Source organism: Elgaria multicarinata, chromosome 5 (genome assembly GCF_023053635.1).
Source record: "Elgaria multicarinata webbii isolate HBS135686 ecotype San Diego chromosome 5, rElgMul1.1.pri, whole genome shotgun sequence".
Taxonomy (NCBI): Eukaryota; Metazoa; Chordata; class Lepidosauria; order Squamata; family Anguidae; genus Elgaria; species Elgaria multicarinata.
In genome coordinates, this window is record NC_086175.1 from 1,400,696 (window position 1) to 1,422,918 (window position 22,223).

Consider the following 22,223-nt stretch of genomic DNA (forward strand, 5'->3'; position numbering starts at 1 on the left):
TGCTGCAGCTGATCACGTTGCACTTACAGTGCAATACTGTATATGTGTACTCAAAACTATGTTCCACTGAATTCAACAGGGGTTACTTCCAGGTAAGTGGGCAAAGGGTTACAGCCTATAAGTTTTAACTTCATTACAGAAATCAAAGCAACCCTATTGATGCAACAAGTTGATGGATTATGATGAAGGACTTTTCATGCAGTGTTGTTTTGCTAATGGCTTACTTGGGTGACATATTATTTACTAGTGCTGTGCCAAAAAATCCTCCCATTTTTTAAGTATTCTCCTTCAATTTGATAGAAAAGAAATTGCATTTGAATAGAAATTCAAAAGGAGAAGAAATGTTAGGGAAATTCTCATGGGTTGGGTTCTGGGCTCTTCTGCTTCCCTTACTTAGGAGGCAGCCAAGGAGTGTGCACAAGCGTCCCGTCTTTCATTGCACAATCATCTCTGTGGCAGCTGGCAGCCTCCTTGGCTTCCGACACTTCAATTAAAGCCCAGGGGGAGGCATAATAAAATTATTTCTCCCACAGATCAAGAAGCCCAGGCTGCAGAGTAGCTGGGAGATGTGTAATAGAAACACACACACACACACACACACACACACACACACAGAGAACACACCCTTCTTCATATTACAGTCAATAGGTAAGCAAAAACACCACCAAAATAAATTATAAAATGCCTTGAGAATGATGTAGAAAAGTGAAAGCCTCAACACTTGTAGTGGGAGCAGATTTTTTTTTTGAAAAATTCAGCAAATTCAGTGAATTTGCCATCCTGAACCCCCACCCCCAATTTCTCTCCCCACAAATACTGTGGGGAGAAATACTGTGGATAATTTTGAGGGCCCTTTATGTACAGCTGTAATATTTACTCTTGAATCTACTTTCCATTTTTGCTAAATTTGCTAGTCTAATAGACTAGCTAAATTTGCTAATCTAATAAATTAACATTATTGCCATTGATATTATTATTAATGCAGCAGCAGTAGTAATTTTGTTACTCTGCAAACTTTGTAAGATTCCATAGTCCATTAATAGACAGAAAGTCCCTTATCAGTAGTAATTTACATGTGGTTGGAGGTGGGGTGGTACTCTTCTTAACTGCTGTGTTAGCAGTACTCTAGTGCAGCTTCTAGAATAAGTGACTGAACAGAAGGAACAATTCAGCTCTTTTCACCTGCTTAAAGCAAAAACCTAGAGCTATATTCTGAATGACTTACATCCCAGGACAATGTTGAGATCCTACTGTAGCTGTAACATTCCTTCAAAAATGCACACCTTCTAGTGACTCTGTATATGTGTGTGTTTGTGTGTTACAGAGCCAATGGATGATTTTGCTAGGGAAAAAGTGACTTTAAGTAGAGCTGAACACAATTAGGGTGCTTAGCACTTAACCACAGAAACTTACATTTAAAGTGGAAAATAAACAAACATTTTTATATATTTCTACTGTGGGTGAATCATATTTGCATCAACCCTACATATGCTGTCTGAGGATACTATTATATAATGGTCATAATCAAGCATACAAAAAGATATGCTCCTCTTGTTGATACACAACCTTTATCACAAAGAAATAAAGTTGCTGGATCAGCGCTTTAACACAGTGAAATAAGCCCTCCAACAAGGCAGAAGCCTTCAATGCATAGGTAAATCCTTGGACTTTACACACACACACACACACACACACACACACACACACACACACACACGTGTGTGTATGTGTGTGTGTGCATGGAAAGTGCAGGTGAGCCTGAAGTTCAATAGTAAACCACAAACCCTTTAGTCAGCCACAGAAAGAAGAATTTTTTATTTTCTTTAGCACAAAAACCAAAGTCACATGATATAAAGACAACTTTCAAGAGAAATGCACAATCTGTCCCAATCCCCTATGAGAGTAAATATTTGATGAGTGCTATTAGTACCAGAGGGGAAATAGTCCAGACTGAAAGGGCTAGCCCACCCCACTGATCTCAGCACCACAATTTCAATCAAAATCAGGGTCCTTTATGCCTTCTTTAATGTAAAAAATAAAGGGGACGACGCTGGGAGATCTGATCATAGTTTGTTCTTCAGCTGCTATGTTTTCTGGAAAGGACAAATTTTGTTAACAAATATATTTACTTAACCTCCAGCATTAGTTGGAAGTATTTGGGCTCTTAGTAAAGGTGAGATGAAGATTCACCCATTCGTCCCCTTTGAAAATGTTTGATGTTTTGGGGAGGGTGAGAACTTTGGTGAAATTTTTAGGGGGTCACATGTGTGCTGCTTGGCTACTCCACTTTATAAAGTAGATAAGGGTTTTTTATTCCTTTTTGAAACTTTTTTGAAAAGGCTGATGCTTGCCAACCTGACCATACTTCCTGGAATGCCCACAGGATTATGTGACCTCACCCGTGCAATACTATGAACAGATGCAAGAAAAACCCTCAGCTACCATCTAAAATTAAGTAACGGCAAGGGCCAAGTGGCAAAGCCCTCCACATCTGGGAACGTTCACTGAAGTTCTCCCACCTCCCACTTATTTATTTATTTATTTATTTATTTATTTATTACACTTATATACCACCCCCATAGCCAGAGCTCTCTGGGCGGTTTACAGAAATTTTAAAACTGAGATAAAAACAAGTATAAAAAATTTTAAAATTTAAAACACAGACCATACATACATAAAGCACATGTCTCATCCAACCATTTTACACCCCTAAAAGAAAAAGTTGCTGAGAGAAGGTCAGCCAAAGCTTCTACCGAGCTCTAGTTCATAATTATTTTTTAAATATTGGAAAGAGATGGAATAAATGCTACCGAAGACCTATCTCATAAGCAATTCATGCTGCTCCATCACTTTTAGTTATGTCCAAATCCTGTGTAATTCCCACAATTACACATTTCCACCTGCTGGAACTGTCCAGCTTAGGCCAATAAGGTTCAGGTGCTATTTCTTCCTTTTACTCATCTACTGACCAACAGTAGATTTTTCCGTTCTCATCGCCAACCAGGAGTTTAAAATAATTCCTTGAGAGGAAAAGACAGAAAGAAACGTTTTAGGAATAACACAGTTGACAGCATCCAGATATTTATTTAAAATATTTATAAGCTACCTAACATTCCAAAATACCTAAGAAGTGTAGATCAGTTAAAATACAACAAAGCAGCAAAATATAAATTCAGTGTACAGTGGCTGGTAATACTTAGTTAAAATCATATCTCTGGGAAGGCAGGCATGAATAGTAAAGTTTTTAACATACAGCAAAAACCAATACAGTTGGGGCATACCTTGTATCAATTGGAGGGGAAGTTCCATAAGGTTAATGCTATTACACTAAACACCTGCTTTGAATAGTTGCAAAGGAAACTTCACGAGCATGAGGCACTACCAAGAGGGCTTCTATAGATGAGTGGAGTGACCAAGACAGGACATAAGGGATCAACTGGTCCCATCATATTGTCAGTGATGATTGGAACAGAATCGTTGTAAAATAAAACCAGGAATGTATTACAGTGAATTATACTTATCTAATATACATCACAGATGTCCATGTCAGATCCACCTTTGATAGAAAGCAGTAATAACCTTTAAAATCTAGTCTCTCCCCCTCACCACACATGTGAGATGGATTTTTTTTCCAGTCACTTGATGAAAGGAACCAATATGCCTCCTACTCTTGCAAAGATTTATTGTGTGTTTAGATTTCAGGCCAGACCAGGCTTGAAAAAAATCATTTGGTTTGGTTAATAATCTGAACATTTACATCAACAACAATACATTTAGATACTCATCACAGGGCAACTGGAATAACAATCCTCTCATAGTATGAGTGGTCCATCTCTCCACAATCTCAGGCAGAAGGTCTTGCCCAATTTTTATAATAGAGATGCAAGGAACTAAACTGGGAACGTTCACTGAAGTTCTCCCACCTCCCACTTATTCCACTAAGGAAGCTTCATATGTATTAAAAACTTTGAATTGTGGCATTTTTATTAAGTCCCATAGTATTCATTTCACAGATCAATTAGATCTGTGAACAAAAAGAACAAAAAGAACAAGTCTATTAAAGCATATTTACAGAGAGAGAGAGAGAGGGAGGGAGAGAGAGAGAGAGAGAAGGCAAAACAGTGTCACACAGTGGGACTGTTCATACTTAATGCTAAGCCACGGTGGTTAGCGTTTGGGAGCGAACCACAATGGCTTAGTGTGTTGGGGGGGAGGGGGGTAAAATCTGACAACAATGGCTAATTAACAACCCTGGGGTAACCCCCCTGCAGTGGAGTTAAGGGACACTGGGGTGGCTTATCACATCGTGTGTTGGGCTCCCCATGGTTTAAAACAGCCATTCTGCATGAAACCTCCAACGATGCTCTAGGCATTGCAGACAAACTCTATGGTTGCCATTGTGTAGAAACAGATGGAGCAACCAGCTCAAAGTTTTCCCAGCACAATGGCCACTGGGATAACTAGTGGTGGTGGGAGACCAAGAAACTAACTAGTTCTCGGGGAATTGTAAGTAAACCATGTGCACCATGTGATTCCCTGTCATGTAACAGACGTGCATGTCATGCTTTCACTCCCCGCTCCATAGTTTCCCCAACCATGCATCTGAATAGGGCCAGTGTGTGTGTGTGTATATATACTGGCCAAATCAGTATATGTGTGGCAAGTGACAAAGGGCAGGAGCCTACTGGGATGCACATGTGACTGTTGAGTCACAGGGCACTGGGATCTATCAGAACAGGCTGAGTGCTCAGGGAAAGTCCAAGCTCTCAGGGGGCAAGTATGCCTTGGCATGCATAATAGCTCACAGGTCTGAGCACCTACACCTCCTTTCTTCAAAGGGTTGCACATAGTAAGTAATGCAATCCAGAGTCTCTTTTTCTCCCAGATAAAGCCCATACACAAATATTGCCATGCTTTTAGTTTTGTGTAGATATTCAGAGATATTAATTAGTTAAAAAGTAACTCATAAAAGGACAGTCATTTTAACTGTAGGTATATGTCCCATCCATGTTAACTTCATCATGGACTATTGATTAATTACCATTACCATCTGACACAACATCCTATGATTGATTTCAACCAATTCATCAAGTTTTTACAAATGCCCAGATACTGAATTTCAGATGTTTTCCATGGAATATTCCATTCTTTTGTTATCCTATCCTTGGTTCTCTTTAGTATATAAGTACCCATCCATTTTACAAAATTTATTTTATAACCTGTCAACTTTGCATACTCTTGTAATACCTTTACCACCTCTAATATAGACTCTTCAGGTTCTTTTACTATAAGCACCTTATCATCTGCATATAGCAGCAACTTCAAATTCTTTATAATAATCTAAATGCCATTAATCATTTGATTGTCTCTCAGGGCAATTGCTAAATGCTTCCTATGGATTACAGACAATAATGGTGACAAGGCACAGCCTTGCATTGTACCTCTTGAAAGCTTAAAACCAGGTGATAAACATCCATTAATAAAAACTATAGTAAATTATTTAGTATATATTGTCTGTATCGATCACTTAAAGGAAGGTCCAAAATTAATTTAATTTAAAAGTAATTGTAAATACGGCCACTCAGCATGATCAAAAGCCTTTTTGGCATTGATAAACAACAAAGGGGAGCTTCACCTGATGTCTTAATCCTGTGTATAATATTAATCAGTTTCTGTACACTATGTGTAAACTGCCTTCCTTTCACAAATCCAGACTGATCTTTGTCAATATAGTTCCCTATGACAATATTAAGTCTTTTTTCTAGTGCTGGAGCCCAAATGTTAAGCAAATAGATTTTTGCAGGATTCTTATTTTCTTTAGGAAATATGACCATTATGGCCTGCAAGTCAACATTTTTCATCACAAAATTCATTGATGATGTTAAGGGAAGTTGTTCCTTTAAAAAACTAAATAAAAATAAAACACAGGAAAAATCCATCCCCTCCCTACGCTTTATTATGCTGCAGGCCTTAAATCACATTCTGAATTTCTTCTACTCTTTGTAGAATACTCTGGAGTATCTAAGGCCCTCACATCCTCTTTGGATAATTTAGGGATTAAATTTTAAAGACTTCAGAAATGCTTTAATTTTAAGCTGAAATGGTCCTTCCATTTCATAAAGTATTATGTTGTGATTTCTGAGATGGTATATCCCTGTGATTTTTTTAATTGGATGAGTTAATCTGTGCTTCTCTTCTTTTCATAATATGTGCACTAATAACCAATCAGCCTTATTTGCTTTTTTGAATCTTCTTTGCTAAAGATTTTTCCGTTTCCTTTACATGATTTAATTCTACTTGTTTCCTTACTGTCAATAACCTCTTTTAAATTTTAGTTGGGTATGTCTGTTTATGGTATTTTTATAAATGTCACCTGATTTTCTAAGATGTTAATGTCTTTATTTCTCTTTTTAAATAATTTCCCCCTGAATTACTGCTTTATATATTTCCTAAGCCATCAGCCATTTGAAACTTGGTTTACAATTTATTTTTAAAAACTCAACTGTAGCTTGTTTAATTTAATCCACTAACTTTATTAAAATTTTAATAAAATTTTATCTAATCACCACTGTCACCTTTTCCTTTGATTATTAATAGGTAACCAATGTTATTGTATCAAAATATGATCTGCATAACAAAATGATTCAGTTCTTGAGATCTTTTAGTTGTTTAACAAAAGGAGGAAAAGCAAAAAAAAATGCACCTTGAATATGAAGAACATGGATTTGAATAGAATGTATCATTTCTTTCATTTTGATTCAAATACATCTACTCATGTTTTAAGTCTTGCATAAATATTTTGGGGACCTTGTCCTTTCCAGTTGTGGGTTACTAATTTCATTATAATCTCTCCCCATCCCTATATTATTTCTCTTTCTGAAAAAGAGTACAATACTTGAATCACTTTTTAAATAAAATAATAATAATCTGATTGCTATTTGGGATATAAATGTAAACAATAATAAATCTAGGATCACATATTGATGCTTTAACAAAAAACCTCCTGAACATTTATTGTCTCCTCAAATACAAAAGAAGAATTATGCCCAAATACTTTAGCTGCTCCTCTATTCTTAGCTCCTGGTGCAAATACTTTCCCTTCTAAATGTTCTAGGAATCTTTTCCTCTTTTTCTCTGATATGAGTTCCCTACAATAAAAACTAAATCTGCTTTTACTTTTTGTAATAACATCTTAAATCTCCTCCATTTAATAGCTGAATCTAAAAATTTCAAGTTAACTGACAAAAAGTTTATTTCTACTGCAAACTAAAATATACAGTATAAACTAAAGCAAATAAACAAATTGTGCCTACTGAGTTTATGAATCCTCCAAAAGATAAAAAAAAAAAATTGCTTAACTTCTTCTGTTCACATCAGTCTCCCTTCATTAATACGAACACTTTAAATGGTACTGCCCACTTATGCCAGACATTACTAGCCCTAGGTTCGTCCATTAGAAAGCACTTTTCTATTGCTGGGTGTAAATTTGCTAATATTTCAATTAGCAGATTCCTCCCACAGTCAAATTTTCTATTATACCTAAGTGTCAATATTGTTTTCTTTATGGCTGGAGAACTAATTTATTGCATCCCTTGGTTTATTTAGCTATGGAGAAAGTGACTTCTCCATTCCATGTCAAAGTAAAACTGGGTGGCAAGAGTTAGAGGTTATGCCCTTTTTTGGAAGGCCACATGATTGAGGGGTAGAACTGTTATAGGAGGGAGAGGGGGATTTTTTTTTCTGCTGAAAGGCCAAAGAATAGATATAGGTTAAATATAACACAATAAAGAAAGTTGGGATGTGGGTGGTGTCTGCAATAGCACCGAGTCAAGATGGAAAGTGTGGGCGCCTAAGAGCATTTCTACATCAGCGTTTTATTGCATGCTTGTTATTGGCCACTCACAGACGTTTGCAGGTCCTTTAAGCGACAACATCGACCTCCAGGACACATCCCATACTTTTCCACATTTATCCCACTTTGAAAAGATTGGAGATAAGCTGGAATGCACCTTAGTGGTGCAAAATCAGCAGTGTGTAAACACAGTGTTGCACGACAATTCTGCTATTAGATGGTGATGTTTCATTGAACTTAATAGAGCATTAAAAGATGAAGTTTTCAATGCCAAATCATGTGCTCATAGTCTAAAGGAGTCCATCCTAAATGCAGAAAGATTCTGGAAGAAGAAATCCTGGTAACATTGTAGGGGTTTTCCTTAATGTAGAAACACCCTACGGAAAGGGGCTGACCTTTGACTTTACTATCAGTCATCATTCAATTTTCCTATCTTTTGAATTATGCCCAAGAAACTCCGGGAAGGACTGGGGATGAGGATACTCAAGGAAACTGAAGGTACTGGGAAGAACCCATGTATTCCCTGGCATTCTAGCCTTGTTTATCTATTTTTTGTAAAGTATAAAACTATGCTAGTTGTGATCAGCAAAATGGGTGGGAAATCGAGAAAAAGAAGCAGGACTCTATTGAGATCCTTCTGTGCATGGGTACTGCATCCTTGCACAGTGAAGGATTCTATCCTAAATGAGGACATGAATCTCAGAATCTAGCAACTTCTTTAATCAACTTTTGATAGCCCTCTTTGATTTCAGGATCTGCACTGATTTCAGCTAGTTCGGTTAGCTATAGTTATGCTTCCATTTGAGCTCTACCTTGAGTTTCACCATGTTCGTCCTCCATGTAAGTCAGGTGGTTTTTTTAAAAAAATCTAATACAGGTTTTATTAAAGGGGCATGATAGTGCTGCTGCTTTAGTTAAGGTGAGTCACACAAAAAAAGGTGCTGCTGTTATAAACCCCAAAATTCTACTGCTTATAGAAATGCCATCTATTGAGCTAATAACATGAAACTTAGCATCAATAATCTACTTGACTGGGCAAAATTTCAAATTGATCTGATACAAATTGCCATGGGTACACCAAGTTAAAATGTGCTGAAAATTTATTCCATTCTCAAATAAAGTGTTCTCAGCCTGATTAGTTCAGAGGGGATCAGGACTAAGATAGACACGGAGCTCATCTACACCAAGCAGGATATTCCACTTTGAAAGCGGTCTATAAAAGGCAGGAGCCACACTACGGCTTTATAGTGGCCCTGAAGTGCACTGACAACTGTTTGGGCCCATACTGCTTTCATAGTGGAATATCCTGCTTGGTGTAGATGAGCCCATGGTTTCTGTGTCAAAACTGGGGTGCTACTGCTAGAAATTTTCCTGGATCTTTGAAGCAGCTACAGTTGGTGGTCAGACAGGCCACCATATTTTCCCACAATGTGTTTATTGGAACTCTAGAAGAACATGATGGCCTTGAGAGCAGTCAGGACTATTTCTGTAAAAAAAGAGATGCTGTCTTACTTGTAAGCCCTGTCCTCAATCTCTGAAAATGTTTTTGGGAGAGCATTCATTGTCCACTGCTAGTCAGCACCTGTTACCCACTCGCTTTTGCTTTTAAAATAGTAAGAAAAAGCTGGCATCTTACACAATGAAACCATAAAGATCGTCATTGCTACTATGCTCTCTACCGGCCATCTGAGATACTGAAATTGAGATGATTACCTGGACACTGCCAAGGCTGTGATGGCTGGAATGGTTTTGCTGCGCCTCTCTGATGGAGTCGTGTTGAGATCCAGCTCTCGATAGAGAACGAACGGTGTTTCCACTTTGTTGCCTATTGCGTGGGTTAAAAACAGTCAGAAAATAGTTGGGAACTTTCATTGTGATAGTGGGAAGGTAGGTGGCAGCAAATGATATTTATAGTCAGCAACTTATTAAGAGAATGTATTTAATCTTGGCCTGTGCCAATTGCATTTGCTGGCTACAATAGTTACATGTGTGAGTGTATCAACTGTTGACTAAATTGAATTTGTGTATTATTGCTTTCTAAATTACATGCCTAGTTCAGCAAAAATGTTCATCAATGTTTACTGTCTCAGTGCATAATAACATGCCCCAGAATACCTTGCTGCCAGGATATAATGCAGCCCATAATTGCCCAGTTAAAACAAATTACATGAGGTACTGGTAATATCAACTTATCTAAATCTGTTCATAATACAACCACTAATTAAATGCCAAGCACATTGTAAAAAAAAATTAACTCAATCATTGTTACTTCAGTCTTCGCAATGATCATGTTTTGGTTTAAGAGTGTTTTCCCATAATGTTGCAAAATTAGAGGCCACCAGTGAGGGAGGAAGCAGCAGCCAGGCACCTCTCCACCATGCCTGGGTCCAGCTCCAGCTCAGAGCCCCCTCCCTCCTGCTGTCAACTGCAACTGCTGAACTTTGCAACTAAGATTGTAGTGCCTGAATTTGCTTTCCTTTTCCCCCTCCTCCTCCTCCCTCCCAATCCCCTTTCCTTTTGTGTCATGTCTTTTAGATTGTAAGCCTGTGGGCAGGGACTGTCAAGAAATACTTTTGTAAGCCGCCATGAGAGCCTTTTTTGGCTGAATGGCGGCATAAAAATCCTTAAATAAATAATAATAAAAAAATAGATGGGGGAATATCTGGCTGTTAAAAATACTTGGAAAGCAAACAGAGTTCTTAGGAAACAAAGGTTCCAGTGGCAACTAGGATGAAATCTCACACCTCAATCTATTCACGCTCAGAAAACTATGTAGGAGGGTAGGAGTTGTCTATGATTAGAAGCCCTTTGTAAACAAGGTATGAACCTCTATTATACAAATACAGAGACACTTAGAATAATTATCTCTGATTTCTTTTGTTTTGTTTCCCCACCCACCCCAAAATTGTATTAACTAAATTTTCTGTAACAGCTGTTTAAACTCCAATTGTTAGGGGATTGTTCTGTTTCTTCTTTTGTTTTGTTATATCTAACATAAAAATAAAAAATAAAATGAAAAATAAAATAAAAAGTATTTAAAAAAATCTGATTAACTGTTTATTCATTCATGTAATTGGGATGTCTCAGAATGGAAAAGGAAATAATTTTTGACACTTCTGTAATAAGTCTTACAAACAACAACAATAATAACAACAACCCCATCCTAATTTGCAAACATGTTTGTGTGCAGGTATGTGTGAGCTTGCAAACTTTTAAAAATTCATATGAATACTAAAATCAGTGTTGACAGCTGCTGTATTTGTTAGCCAGAGGAGATGCTATGGAATTTTCATTACCTCTAACATTTAAGTTCCCTCCCCGAATGCAGCTGCATTTGGCTTGGATGGCTCAACCCAAGGGACATGAAGAAACCTTTGCACAGGGAGCCCCCTGCTGCTTTCACGTAGTTCCGGCAGATTTCCAATTTTACTTCATACAGCCTCACAGAGATAGTTTTCTGTCTCAACTGTGTTGAAATCCGATTTATGAAACCTGTCTTTCTCTTTCTCTGTAACAATCTTTTATACATTCTTTAAAAGTTTTGCAAATTGGCAATACTTTGGCCTGACCCAGCAGTAAGATCTTACAATGGAATGAAATTCTGCATATCAGGAGCATCTCCTGAGAATGCCTATGGAACTTGTATAATATTGTTAAGAGAGCACATTTAGGTGTCTCGTGGACTGTGGAAATACAAATAAATAAATACATAAACACAGAATGAAAGCTTAATAGATGTCAAGCCAACATGCCACATTTTGTCCATAGGTCATATTAAGTAGGCACACTGAGGCATCAGGATAATGTTCTTCTGAATGGTCTCCTCACAACTACAGAAATAAGCCACTGCATTATAGTCCCACTGCAGTTTCTTCAAAGCTCCCACCACACACACACACACACACACACACACACACACACACACACAGGTTAGAAATATTACATTATGCATAATCTAATTCAAGTTAGACCAACATTCTAACTGTACAAAGTGGGAGGGGGGTTCTGCTCAGCTCTATAGCAGTTGTAAATTGGCAGTTTACTGCTCTTCTCTGTGGTGGTGATTGGTGTGTTGTTTGCATTAAGGAAAGGACAGACTGTTTCTGTTGTCTCTCATTATGTTTGTTGTTACTACTTTCTTCAAACTCAATATAAAGAAACACACTCACACACACACACACACACACACAAACATACATACATACATACATATATACATATATATATATATATATATATATATATATATATATATATATATATATATATCCCCCCCCTCTGGTCAAGTATATTCCTTTGCTGCTATCTTTCTATATGTCACATATAACACCTAACAGAGTTATATATAACTCCTAACAGAGTTAATATATATAGAGAGAGTTTCTAAGAACACACACACACACACACAAGGGTTACCAAAGCAGGAATGAATGGTGATAATCCCATTCAAAAACACCAGCCTGATAATAAAGGCAATGGCTACTGGAGGTAAAAGTTTTCTTAAGGTGATAAACCCCTAAGAAAATTTTAGACAGCCTGACTAACTCCAGAAAAAGTAAGTCCAGTATTTCTGCTCACGGGAGTAGTGCTTGCTTTCACCATGTAAAGATCCCACCTTTCATAAGTAATGTAAGTCCCTTAATTGTAAAAGGGCAATGCTGTTCCCTTACTCCCTCACATACAGATCACAGCGTGGCAGTCACTAGTCTGAATGAGAGGCAGGTGTGCCACCCCTTTCCCCAACTGCCCATGGGTCCCTGTCCTCTTCAGGATGCCAGTGTAGAAGCTACTCCTGCCTAGAAGGGGGAAGAGTGGGAAAGGGATCTTACAATCTAACCCCTCATAGAATACCTAAAACTATCTCCTCATACAAGGATCCTGATCTTTAAAAAAAAAGAAAAAGAAAAAAAAGTTCAGGACCATTGAATATTCCCCTGGGACAAACATCATTGCAGACTTATTTGTTCAAATATTTACACCCACTAAGGACTCCCACCAACCTCCAAAACCACCTTGGTGCTCATTTGCAATTAAGAAACAGGTAGGTTTGGCATGGCCAAAATCTGGACATAATTACAGCAGGCAGGAGCTAGGCTGAAAGCATAGTGGAAGGCTGGAGTTGAGGAATGGAGAGCCCTACTCTTCTTCCCAGTTCTGTCAACACATTCCTAGACTTAGCGACTCCTTTTTTACAGAGAAGAAATGCCCAAACTGTCCTTACCCTTGTTTTCCTGACATTCAGCAGAGTCGTCTTGTGACCCCGTATTAATATCTTGGCATGGATGTGAATTATTTTCAAATTTCCAGACCTGATTAAACAAATGATTAACAAATTATTAACAATAATAGTTTGAGAACAAATGTAGTTTGAGCAAATGGCATTTCCCCAAATCTCCAGTATTGGCTAGCCAAAAATTGGAAAGCATCCAAGATAGTGAAACTTTAAAAAGTCATGCACCTGAAAGATGGCTAGAAGAAACAGATTTAAAAATAAAATTTTAAAAAATCATGGTCTCCCTTTATTGAAATCATAAGGATTAAGAACAAGTTGGACTTGAATTTACATAGAGCTTTGGGTATAGTTTATATAGTTTGCTATAGTTTAATGCAGCCAAGTTAGTGCCCTCTAGATGCTTGGACTACAACTCTTATCAACTGCCAAGTTTTCTGGGACTGATGGGATTTGTTGTCCAAAACATCTGGAGGAACCATGGGGAAGGCTGGTTTAATGTATCAGATGTGTAATTGTAAGAATATTTGTGTTGTACTAATAACATACTTTAAAAATAGTTCTGAAGAAAAAGCAACATGTGTCATGCTTGGCCCTTTCCCGACGCAGCATGACTACTCCACAAAAGATAGGGTGACACTATTTTGGAAACCAAAAAGGAAGACAAGATGGTTGGCCCCCAAGGGGGCGTGCCCACCCAAAAATGCCCTTGGTCACATGCCTGATTAAGGCAATCCCGTTCCACACAACATCTTAATGTTAAAATCACTGGGGGTGGGGGAACCAAGGGAAACATTCAATGTATCTGAAATTAACTTCACTCATGCCTACTTTTGTAGCTTTTGCTGTACTTTGAAGCTTTTGCTATACTCTGTGTGATACAGTCTCCGTTTCCCTCAAATATCTTTTCTGACTGCAAGTCCTTTACTGGATGACCACAGTCTCACCTTTCCTAACATTTAACACTCTTTCCCCATCACCTTTCTCATATCCATACTCATATCCATACAGATTCAGCACACTGCTACCACTGAACAAATGAAGCAGTTGACAAGAACAGAAAAATCTAGTACAACAAGCAACCAAGCATTCAGACAGAATATAAAATACTATTATCCTGCAACCATTGGCCATGGAACAAAATGGACTAAAGGCGTCTTACAGTCACTTCCCACTAACTCCTCTTATCTCTGGCTCATTAGCCATGTAAACAAGATGGTCAGTAGCAATAAAGGCCAGAACAGATGCCCATTATCACAATGCTAGACAAGGATCTTTCCCTCCTTTTATCCAAATATCTCCTGAATTTACACTGCCTCAGTGGGCAGAGAACAGAAATCCCAATCAGGGACCCAAGGAAACTGCCTAAAGAAATGACAGAAATAAGTCCCATTGTTTTCAATAAACCTTATGCCCATATAAATGAATATAGGATTGCAGCCTCTTCACATCTGTTCACCTTACCTTGTCAAGTGCAAGCCCCTATTGTCAAGGACAGCTATTCACCTGCCAGAACCTGGCCTCCTGCATCAGGTAAGCAGCAGGTGCTCCCCAGAAAGATGCTTTCAGAGCCTAGGAGATCCAGACATACTCAGACAAGACAAGACACGCCATGCTATGCTGGGACAAGACTATATCTAGACTCCAGTTCATCTACATATGATCTTGTGAAGATTAATAAACTGAGGAGGAATATGACTTTAATAATAATTTAAAAAATCTTAGAACTCTTATGTATTTCAGCCTTCCCCAACATGATCCTCTCCAAGGCTGTAGCTAGACCTAAGGTTTATCCCAGGATCATCCCAGGTTCATCCCTGCCTGAGCGCTGGATGCCCTGTGTGGCACTTAGATGAACAGGTTTGACCCCAGGACAATCCTGGGATAAACCTTAGGTCTAGCTACGGCCTAAATGTCTCTGACTATTGGGCACCTATCTGGTTATTACCCAACACGGCTGTAGGGAGGATCCTATATTTAACAAGAATTGACAGTTTCTGTACAGTTACTAAAAGGATAAAACAAAAGCCGACACTAGTAAAAATCACATAAATGAGGTAAAAACACCATGGGCCAGTAACAATCCTTCAATAGAGGCAGATAATAAATGATGTTACCATGATAGTTAAAAGGTCCATTGAAATGGCGTCCATGTACTTTGCCTTTCACACAGCCATGAGCTGTCTTCAAATGAACCTCTAACATGATACCATTGAGCATTTTTATATTTATTGCATTTTTATACTGCCCAACAGCAAAGCTCTCTGGGTGATTTACAGAAATTAAAACCATGGAAACCATTCAGAATACCTCTCCCTCCGGATTGTGGCAAGGAACAACGTAGAATACAAAAATATTATAAAATACATAAAACTAATAAAACATATAAAACCAATAAATTGTTAAAATAACAGCCAGACTTTTTAGCAGTAAATAAATATTGCTAATAAATCAATTCATGCATAAATATATTACAATGTTCTCCTCCAACAAAACAATCAAAGAAAAGAAAACCAGTGAGGTAACAAGGCAAATGTACTGCTCTGAAGCCAGTTTTCTGTTCCAGCAAAATCCCTGTTTTCCAGAAAGCTGAGCCAATTTCCTTAAATCATCTCCAAATAAATTCTTAGAAAATTAATTAGCTCAAGTTTATTTCCCATAAATAGGAATATCACCTCCATATCATCCCCCCTGACTCACACGCACAAAACTACAACCCCCCAACACACTGCCAACACACACACACACTCTGATGATCCCCCACACCAAACCACACACACACACACGCACACATCCATTCATAGACAAAGGATCCATTCACCCGTCAGCACATAAATACCTCTTCTCCAGCCAAGGCTGTTCCTACACTTGTTTCCACTCTTCCCTCTCCCCCACTTTTCTGGGCAAATGATGGGGATTTTTATATTCACCTTGGGAATCTTCTTAGCAGCAAGGGGTTGCAGAGAGAGGGGTGGGATTAGAAAAGTAATGGTACAGGACAAGACCTGTACCAGGGGGAGGAGGGGTCCATCCAGTCATTGGATGATTTCCAGAAAAAAGTGGACAGGTGGTGGGCAGTTTTACATTACCCTTGCTCCTTGTAACTCCGAGGATAAAACTGTCTCACCTGCTGCTCTGCCTGCTTCTTGTCCTCTGCCTGACTCATGTGGAAACCTTCTGCCAGGGCCACTGCTTGGGAACTGGTTTCTGCTCCACATTCCCTCACCCTGCTTGCCATCATCAGGGGCAGGACAGTCAGGAATTTCTCGAGGGTCACCAGTCCAGGAACTTTTTCCATGGACTTACCCACTGTGATGGGCGATGGGAGAGGCTCAGGGCTCTTTGCAGAAGTGTGAAAAAGACCCCCCTGAGCCCTTCCCATATGGCAATGTGGGCCTTTTCTTGGCCGGCAACATTGCATCAGCCAAGAAGATAAGGTAAGAAGTGCGGGAACCGGGAGGGGCTTGCAGGCTGCACTTCCAGAAGTGCAGAAACGTGGCCTGGGAGGGCCTAAAGTGCGCATTTCTGAAATATGCTTTAAGGCCCACCCATCCAGGCCTCTCCTTGGTTGATGCTATGACATCGACCAAGAAGAGGCCCGGATAGAAGCCTGGGTGGGGCTTATATTGTGTGTTTCCACGTTTTGGAAACATGTGCTTTAGGCCTCCCAGGCTTCCATCTGGGCCTCTCCTTGGTCGAGGTCATAGCATCACCAAGGACAGACCCAGATGGAAGCTTGGGAGGTCCAGCATGCATTTCACAGACAAAATTGGAAAACAAACAAACAGGATTTCCACCTAGACCTGGTTCCCACCCCCTCATTTCTGGACGTGTCTGAGCCAAACCAGACATACGGTCACCCAACAGAAGAGAACCCAAACTTTCCAAAACCCGACATTCAGCATGGGGGCAGGGTGAGCCCCTCAAGTCTGGTGCTAACCAGGGAAGCCCCAGTCTCCAGGGAGAAATCTCACCATGCCTGTATTCAGAGGAAGACATGGATGGATCCCCAGCTCCCCTGTGCCAGAACAACCAACTGCCGCCTGGTCCATAAAATACTGGCTCAGGGGGCCATCTGATGAAGCACTAAGTGCCTGAAAGCCAAAAGTAACCAAACGATCCATGAGTAGAAAAAGCTTCCCTGGGACTTTGAGAGCAGAACTAAATGCTTGCAACTGGATGTAGGTGGGGTCCAGGAGATCAAGGGACCACTAACCGCCCAGAGAGCTTCGGCTATTGGGCGGTATAAAAATTATATATATATATATAAAAAATCAAGCCTCCAACTGAGGTCTGTTAACTACTGAAAATCAGACATGTCTTACAGTTTCCAGACTCTTGCAAACTAGCTTACCTGACTCTGCGGTGCTTGTTGACTCATCTCCTGTGCTGCTTGACCCCTGGACCCATCCTTAAGACCCTGTTTTCTTGGACTAAGCTTGCTTCTGGACTACTTCACTGTGTTTTGAACCTGACTTCAACTAGTCGGGTTCAACTAGTCGGGTCACACAGAGGAGGGCCAGGATCTCTTCTCGATGCTCCCAGTGTGCAGGACACGGAATAACAGGCTCAAGTTAAAGGAAGCCAGATTCCAGCTGGACATCAGGAAAAAATTCCTGACTGTTAGAGCAGTATGACAATGGAATCAGTTGCCTGGTGAGGTTGTGGCCTCTCCCACACTAGAGGCCTTCAAGAGGCAGCTGGACAACCATCTCTCAGGGATGCTTTAGGGTGGATTCCTGCACTGAGCAGGGGGTTGGAGTCAATGGCCTTGTAGGCCCCTTCCAACTCTGCTATGATTCTATGATTCTAAGTCCTCATTTTTCGGACTGCCCATTTCTAAATGGGATTTCCCCTACCTTCTGTCCAAGGACTGCATTGTATGACCCAGCCTTATCAGGACACATTTTTCTTGTTCCTTCTTGATGAATCAGAGGTACTTAAAATGTTTGGTTGATTTTCATAAATGTTTTAAAGTGATTAATCAATTAAACATTGTAGCCCTTTAAAAAGTCAACTCTGAGATGGCTGAAGAAATGCTGGCTTGCAGAACCAAAAGAATAGAACAGTTCTGTGGGCAGCAAATGTACACCAGTCCTACCAGACATGTGGGAAGCAATTAGGGCTATCAGAGCCTATTCTTGACAGGGCCATTTAACTTCAATAGTCAAGTAGAAGGGAGATAGAATCATAGAATCATAGAATAGCAGAGTTGGAAGGGGCCTACAAGGCCATCGAGTCCATCGAGATAGAGTAGGTGAGATAGGAAACTCTTTCCTATTCCACCTGACTAGCTTGTTTCTCAAACTTGAATGAGTGCATCTGAGATTCAGTTACCTAGGGAGGTTGTGGGCTCTCCCACACTAGAGGCATTCAAGAGGCAGCTGGACAACCATCTGTTAGGGATGCTTTAGGGTGGATTCCTGCATTAAGCAGGGGGTTGGACTCGATGGCCTTGTAGGCCCCTTCCAACTCTGCTATTCTATGATTCTAAGATTCTATGATTCACCAGATCAAGAGAGAATACAATGGCTTTGAAGGACAGACTCCACCCAGTGATATATTTATGAATCCAAGTGTGCTGGGTTTCAAGAATTTTTGGGTTGAGAGCCTCAGCTATTGGGCCGTATAAAAATGCAATAAATAAATAATAAATTGTGGTCCCTCAAGCCAAGGAACACAAAGTGGTACCACAAAAAAAAACATTTACTGCTCAAACAGTATTACACAATAACAAATTATGCAATGATGAAACAACCAAAACTCATTACTACATACAATGTAATTAGGACAATTAGAAGCCTAATAGCATATTCCTTAGTAAAATTAAAGTTATTTTCTTCTCGACCAACAAAGCAGTCATCATTAAAATCTTATAGTTACCAATCTGCCAAGCATGGTTGGCAGAGCTTAGGTCATCATGCTGGGTAGGCCATCTCATTCTCTCAGGATCTCTCGGGGGGGGGGGAGGAGGCTGTCTTCATGATGACACATTGGTGCTGCAAGCCCCCAACCCCCCACGCTTCTGCTCCTGTGGGTTGTCCCCATGCAAGTGCAGGGTTTGCATCGGAGGAGGAGCCACCACCATGCCCATGCACCAGCATGCCCATGCACCGCTGTGCAATTGCTCATTGCCGCATGGGCGCCACTGCACATCTGTATCCCCCTCCACATTTTTTAACCTTTTCTTTTCACCTTCCCCATCAAGAGTCCTTCTCCCCATGCCAAAGAAGCCATTCAGCCATTCGACTCACTGGCCCACCCATCCCCCCTGCCCAGGCAAATGGCAACCAATCAGGGGTTGCCATCCCTCTCGCTGAGACTCCACACGGTGACATTGTTGCCTCGCTGCAGAGGGAAAAGACAGGGTAAGTCCCCAATTTTTTTATTTTGGATATTCAGGGCAAAAGCCCTGGGACGGCTCTACTGTGGCTTCTGCATCCTATAAACAACACAGGGCCACCGCTGAGCCGCCCCGGGGGCTTTCCCCTCATCTAGACACCCCTCCCCCTGGGCAACCGGAACTCTTGCTTTTAGAACTCCTTTGTGGCTGACTTTTTAGAGGAAGGCAGACCACTATTCTTATTTCTTTCAAGATAACCAGGTCTGCTACTGACACCAGGGCAGGATCTACACTACTGCTTTATACCAGTTTATAATGGTATTGACAACTGTTGAGTCCTATGACACATTCCATATACTGTTGTCAAACTGCTTTCAAAGTGCTGGTGCACTATGTTTCACTTCGTTACACGCTGTTAACCAAAGTAGGATGAGAAAGGTGCCTGTCTTGATGAAAGTCACAGCTATCCCACAAACCATAATTTGAGCCTCATATTTTGTAGAGTCCAAAATTAAGGTCTATGGTTGCAGCTCTGAGCTCAGCTTCTTCAGAATAAGGGCATGTCTAGACCTAGGGAGGGGAGGGGGAGTATCTTGCAATATGGTGATTGTGAGATCCTCCCCCTCAGTCCACATGTGGCACACAATGCCCCAGGAGGAAGAGGATGTCATGCCTGCCATTTTGGTTTCTATTTAATTGAAAATGAGTGCACGAGTGCTCCAGCAATACAGGTAGGGTTTGTTTTTGTTTTAAAAAAGATCTCGCTCCCCACTCCCCATGCCCGGTTCCAGGCTCCTCGTGTTTACTCGCAAGGACCCAAGACAAAAACGGGATGGCTGCCCACATGTCCCGCAGTCTTGGGACGATCCTGAAGCTGCAGGAAAAGTCAGGATTAAAGCCGTCCCGGTTATCCCTCCCTGCTGCTGGGATCCCCTGTGCATCATGTGGATGCACAGGGATGATCCCGGGGCGATCCTCAGGATAAGCCCTTGTCTAGACATGTCCTAAGCCCCACTTAACTGAGTGGGACTTAACTGCAACTAAGCATACATAGGATGAAGCTGTAGAGAAGCTTGTGAGGCCCTGAGGTATATGGATACATTCAAAAATACTAACTCAACAAGCTGATCCCCTTTGCCAAGTAAAAATTACTACATCAGATGAGAGAGAGAGAGAGAGAGAGAGAGAGAGAGAGAGAGAGAGAGACTTAATAAATGCAGGTTGCTTACCTGTAACTGTAGTTCTTCGAGTGGTCATCTATGCATTCACACATATGGGCTTTGTGCCTGCGCAGAGACCAGACCGGAACCTTCTATAGCTGAGTGGAACGTTTTTGGCGGGAAACCCTCCCCCACGCTACCGCGCACGTCCATGGGGTTCCCGCCCTTACCTCAGTTTACAGGAGTCCAACATTGTGCCCCCATAAACATGAGTGTAATTTCAATAAAGTACATTCCACGTATAACTGTGTCATTTGTAAGTCTCACACCACCAAGTGGGGATGGTGGGTGGGTTGTGTGAATGCATAGATGACCACTCGAAGAACTACAGTTACAGGTAAGCAACCTGCATTTCTTCTTCGTGGTCTCTATGCATCACACATATGGGCGAGTAGCAAGCTGACATACTCTTGGAGGTGGGTTGGTGCATCATCTGAAGATCTCCGAGAGCACTGTCCTCCCAAATGAGCAGTCTTATCTCGCACGGGTGTCCAAACTGTAGTGTCTAACAAACGTGGACAGAGTGGACCACGTTGCAGCCCTACAGACTTCTGTCAAAGGAACACCTCTGTCAAAAGCAACAGATGTTGCGACAGCTCTGGTAGAATGAGCTGTCACAGGTTTCACAAGCTCTAGTTTAGAGATAGAGAAAGCAAGTTCAATTGTCTCTACAATCCCGCGTGATAATCGCTGGCATGAAACAGGGAGTCCCTTATAAGGCTCACCATAACAAATAAACAATTGCTTTGTTTTCCTAAAACTCTCTGTCCTAGCCTTGTAAAAGGCAAGAGCTCTCCTTACATCAAGTGTATGTAAAGAAAACTCAACAGGTGTTGTTGGATTCGGAAAGAAAGCTGGTAGAGTGATATATTGGGACAGATGAAAGGTTGACACTACCTTAGGCAAGAAGGCAGGGTGTGTGCGTAACACAACCTTATCTTTGTGAAAGATAGTGTAAGGAGCATCTATCCTGAGAGCTCTAAGCTCACTTGCACGTCTAGCAGAAGTGATGGCTACTAAAAAGACAGTCTTGAATGTTAGAAGCCTAAGGTCAGATAAGGCCATGGGCTCGAAGGGCTTCTTTGTCAATGCCTGTAACACCACTGATAGGCTCCATGGTGGAACGATACTCTTTACTGTCGGTATCATATTTTTAAGCCCCTTAAAAATTTCCTCGATGTTGGATGTACAAAAGGTGTAAAACCATCCATGCCTCGATGAAAAGACGTAATAGCCGCTAAGTGAACTCTGATGGAAGTGAGTTTGAGTCCCTGTTGATAAAGTGCCAATAGGTATTTGAGAATCAATGACAAAGGGCAAGATTCAGGTGCTTGATCGTTTTCCAAGGCAAAAGTTTGAAATCTCTGCCACTTTGCCGCGTAAGATTTTCTCGTTGAAGGCTTTAGTGATGCCAACAATATATGGTCTACAGTTAAATCCTTGGTACGAGAGGAGGAATGGATGGTATTCTCCATGCCGTCATCTTGAGGGTCGACAGGTTTGCGTGTAGAACCCTGCCCTGGTGTCGAGACAACAGTGTCGGTATCAGCGGGAGTCTGATGTAATTCCCGTCCGACA

General features: G+C 40.7%; 1 protein-coding gene across 1 annotated transcript in view; it reads right to left on the reverse strand.

The window, feature by feature from the left end:
- Positions 1-2,953: 2,953 nt before the first annotated feature.
- The window catches only part of LOC134399367 (WD repeat- and FYVE domain-containing protein 4-like), a 116,911-nt gene continuing 97,641 nt past the window's right edge, over positions 2,954-22,223 (reverse strand). Inside the window, exons 12-15 of the mRNA XM_063127390.1 lie at positions 13,074-13,161; positions 12,535-12,648; positions 9,566-9,677; positions 2,954-3,020 (exon numbers count right to left, since the gene is read on the reverse strand). Of these exons, the coding sequence (XP_062983460.1) occupies positions 2,954-3,020; positions 9,566-9,677; positions 12,535-12,648; positions 13,074-13,161 (381 nt within the window). The remainder of the gene's footprint in view (positions 3,021-9,565; positions 9,678-12,534; positions 12,649-13,073; positions 13,162-22,223) is intronic.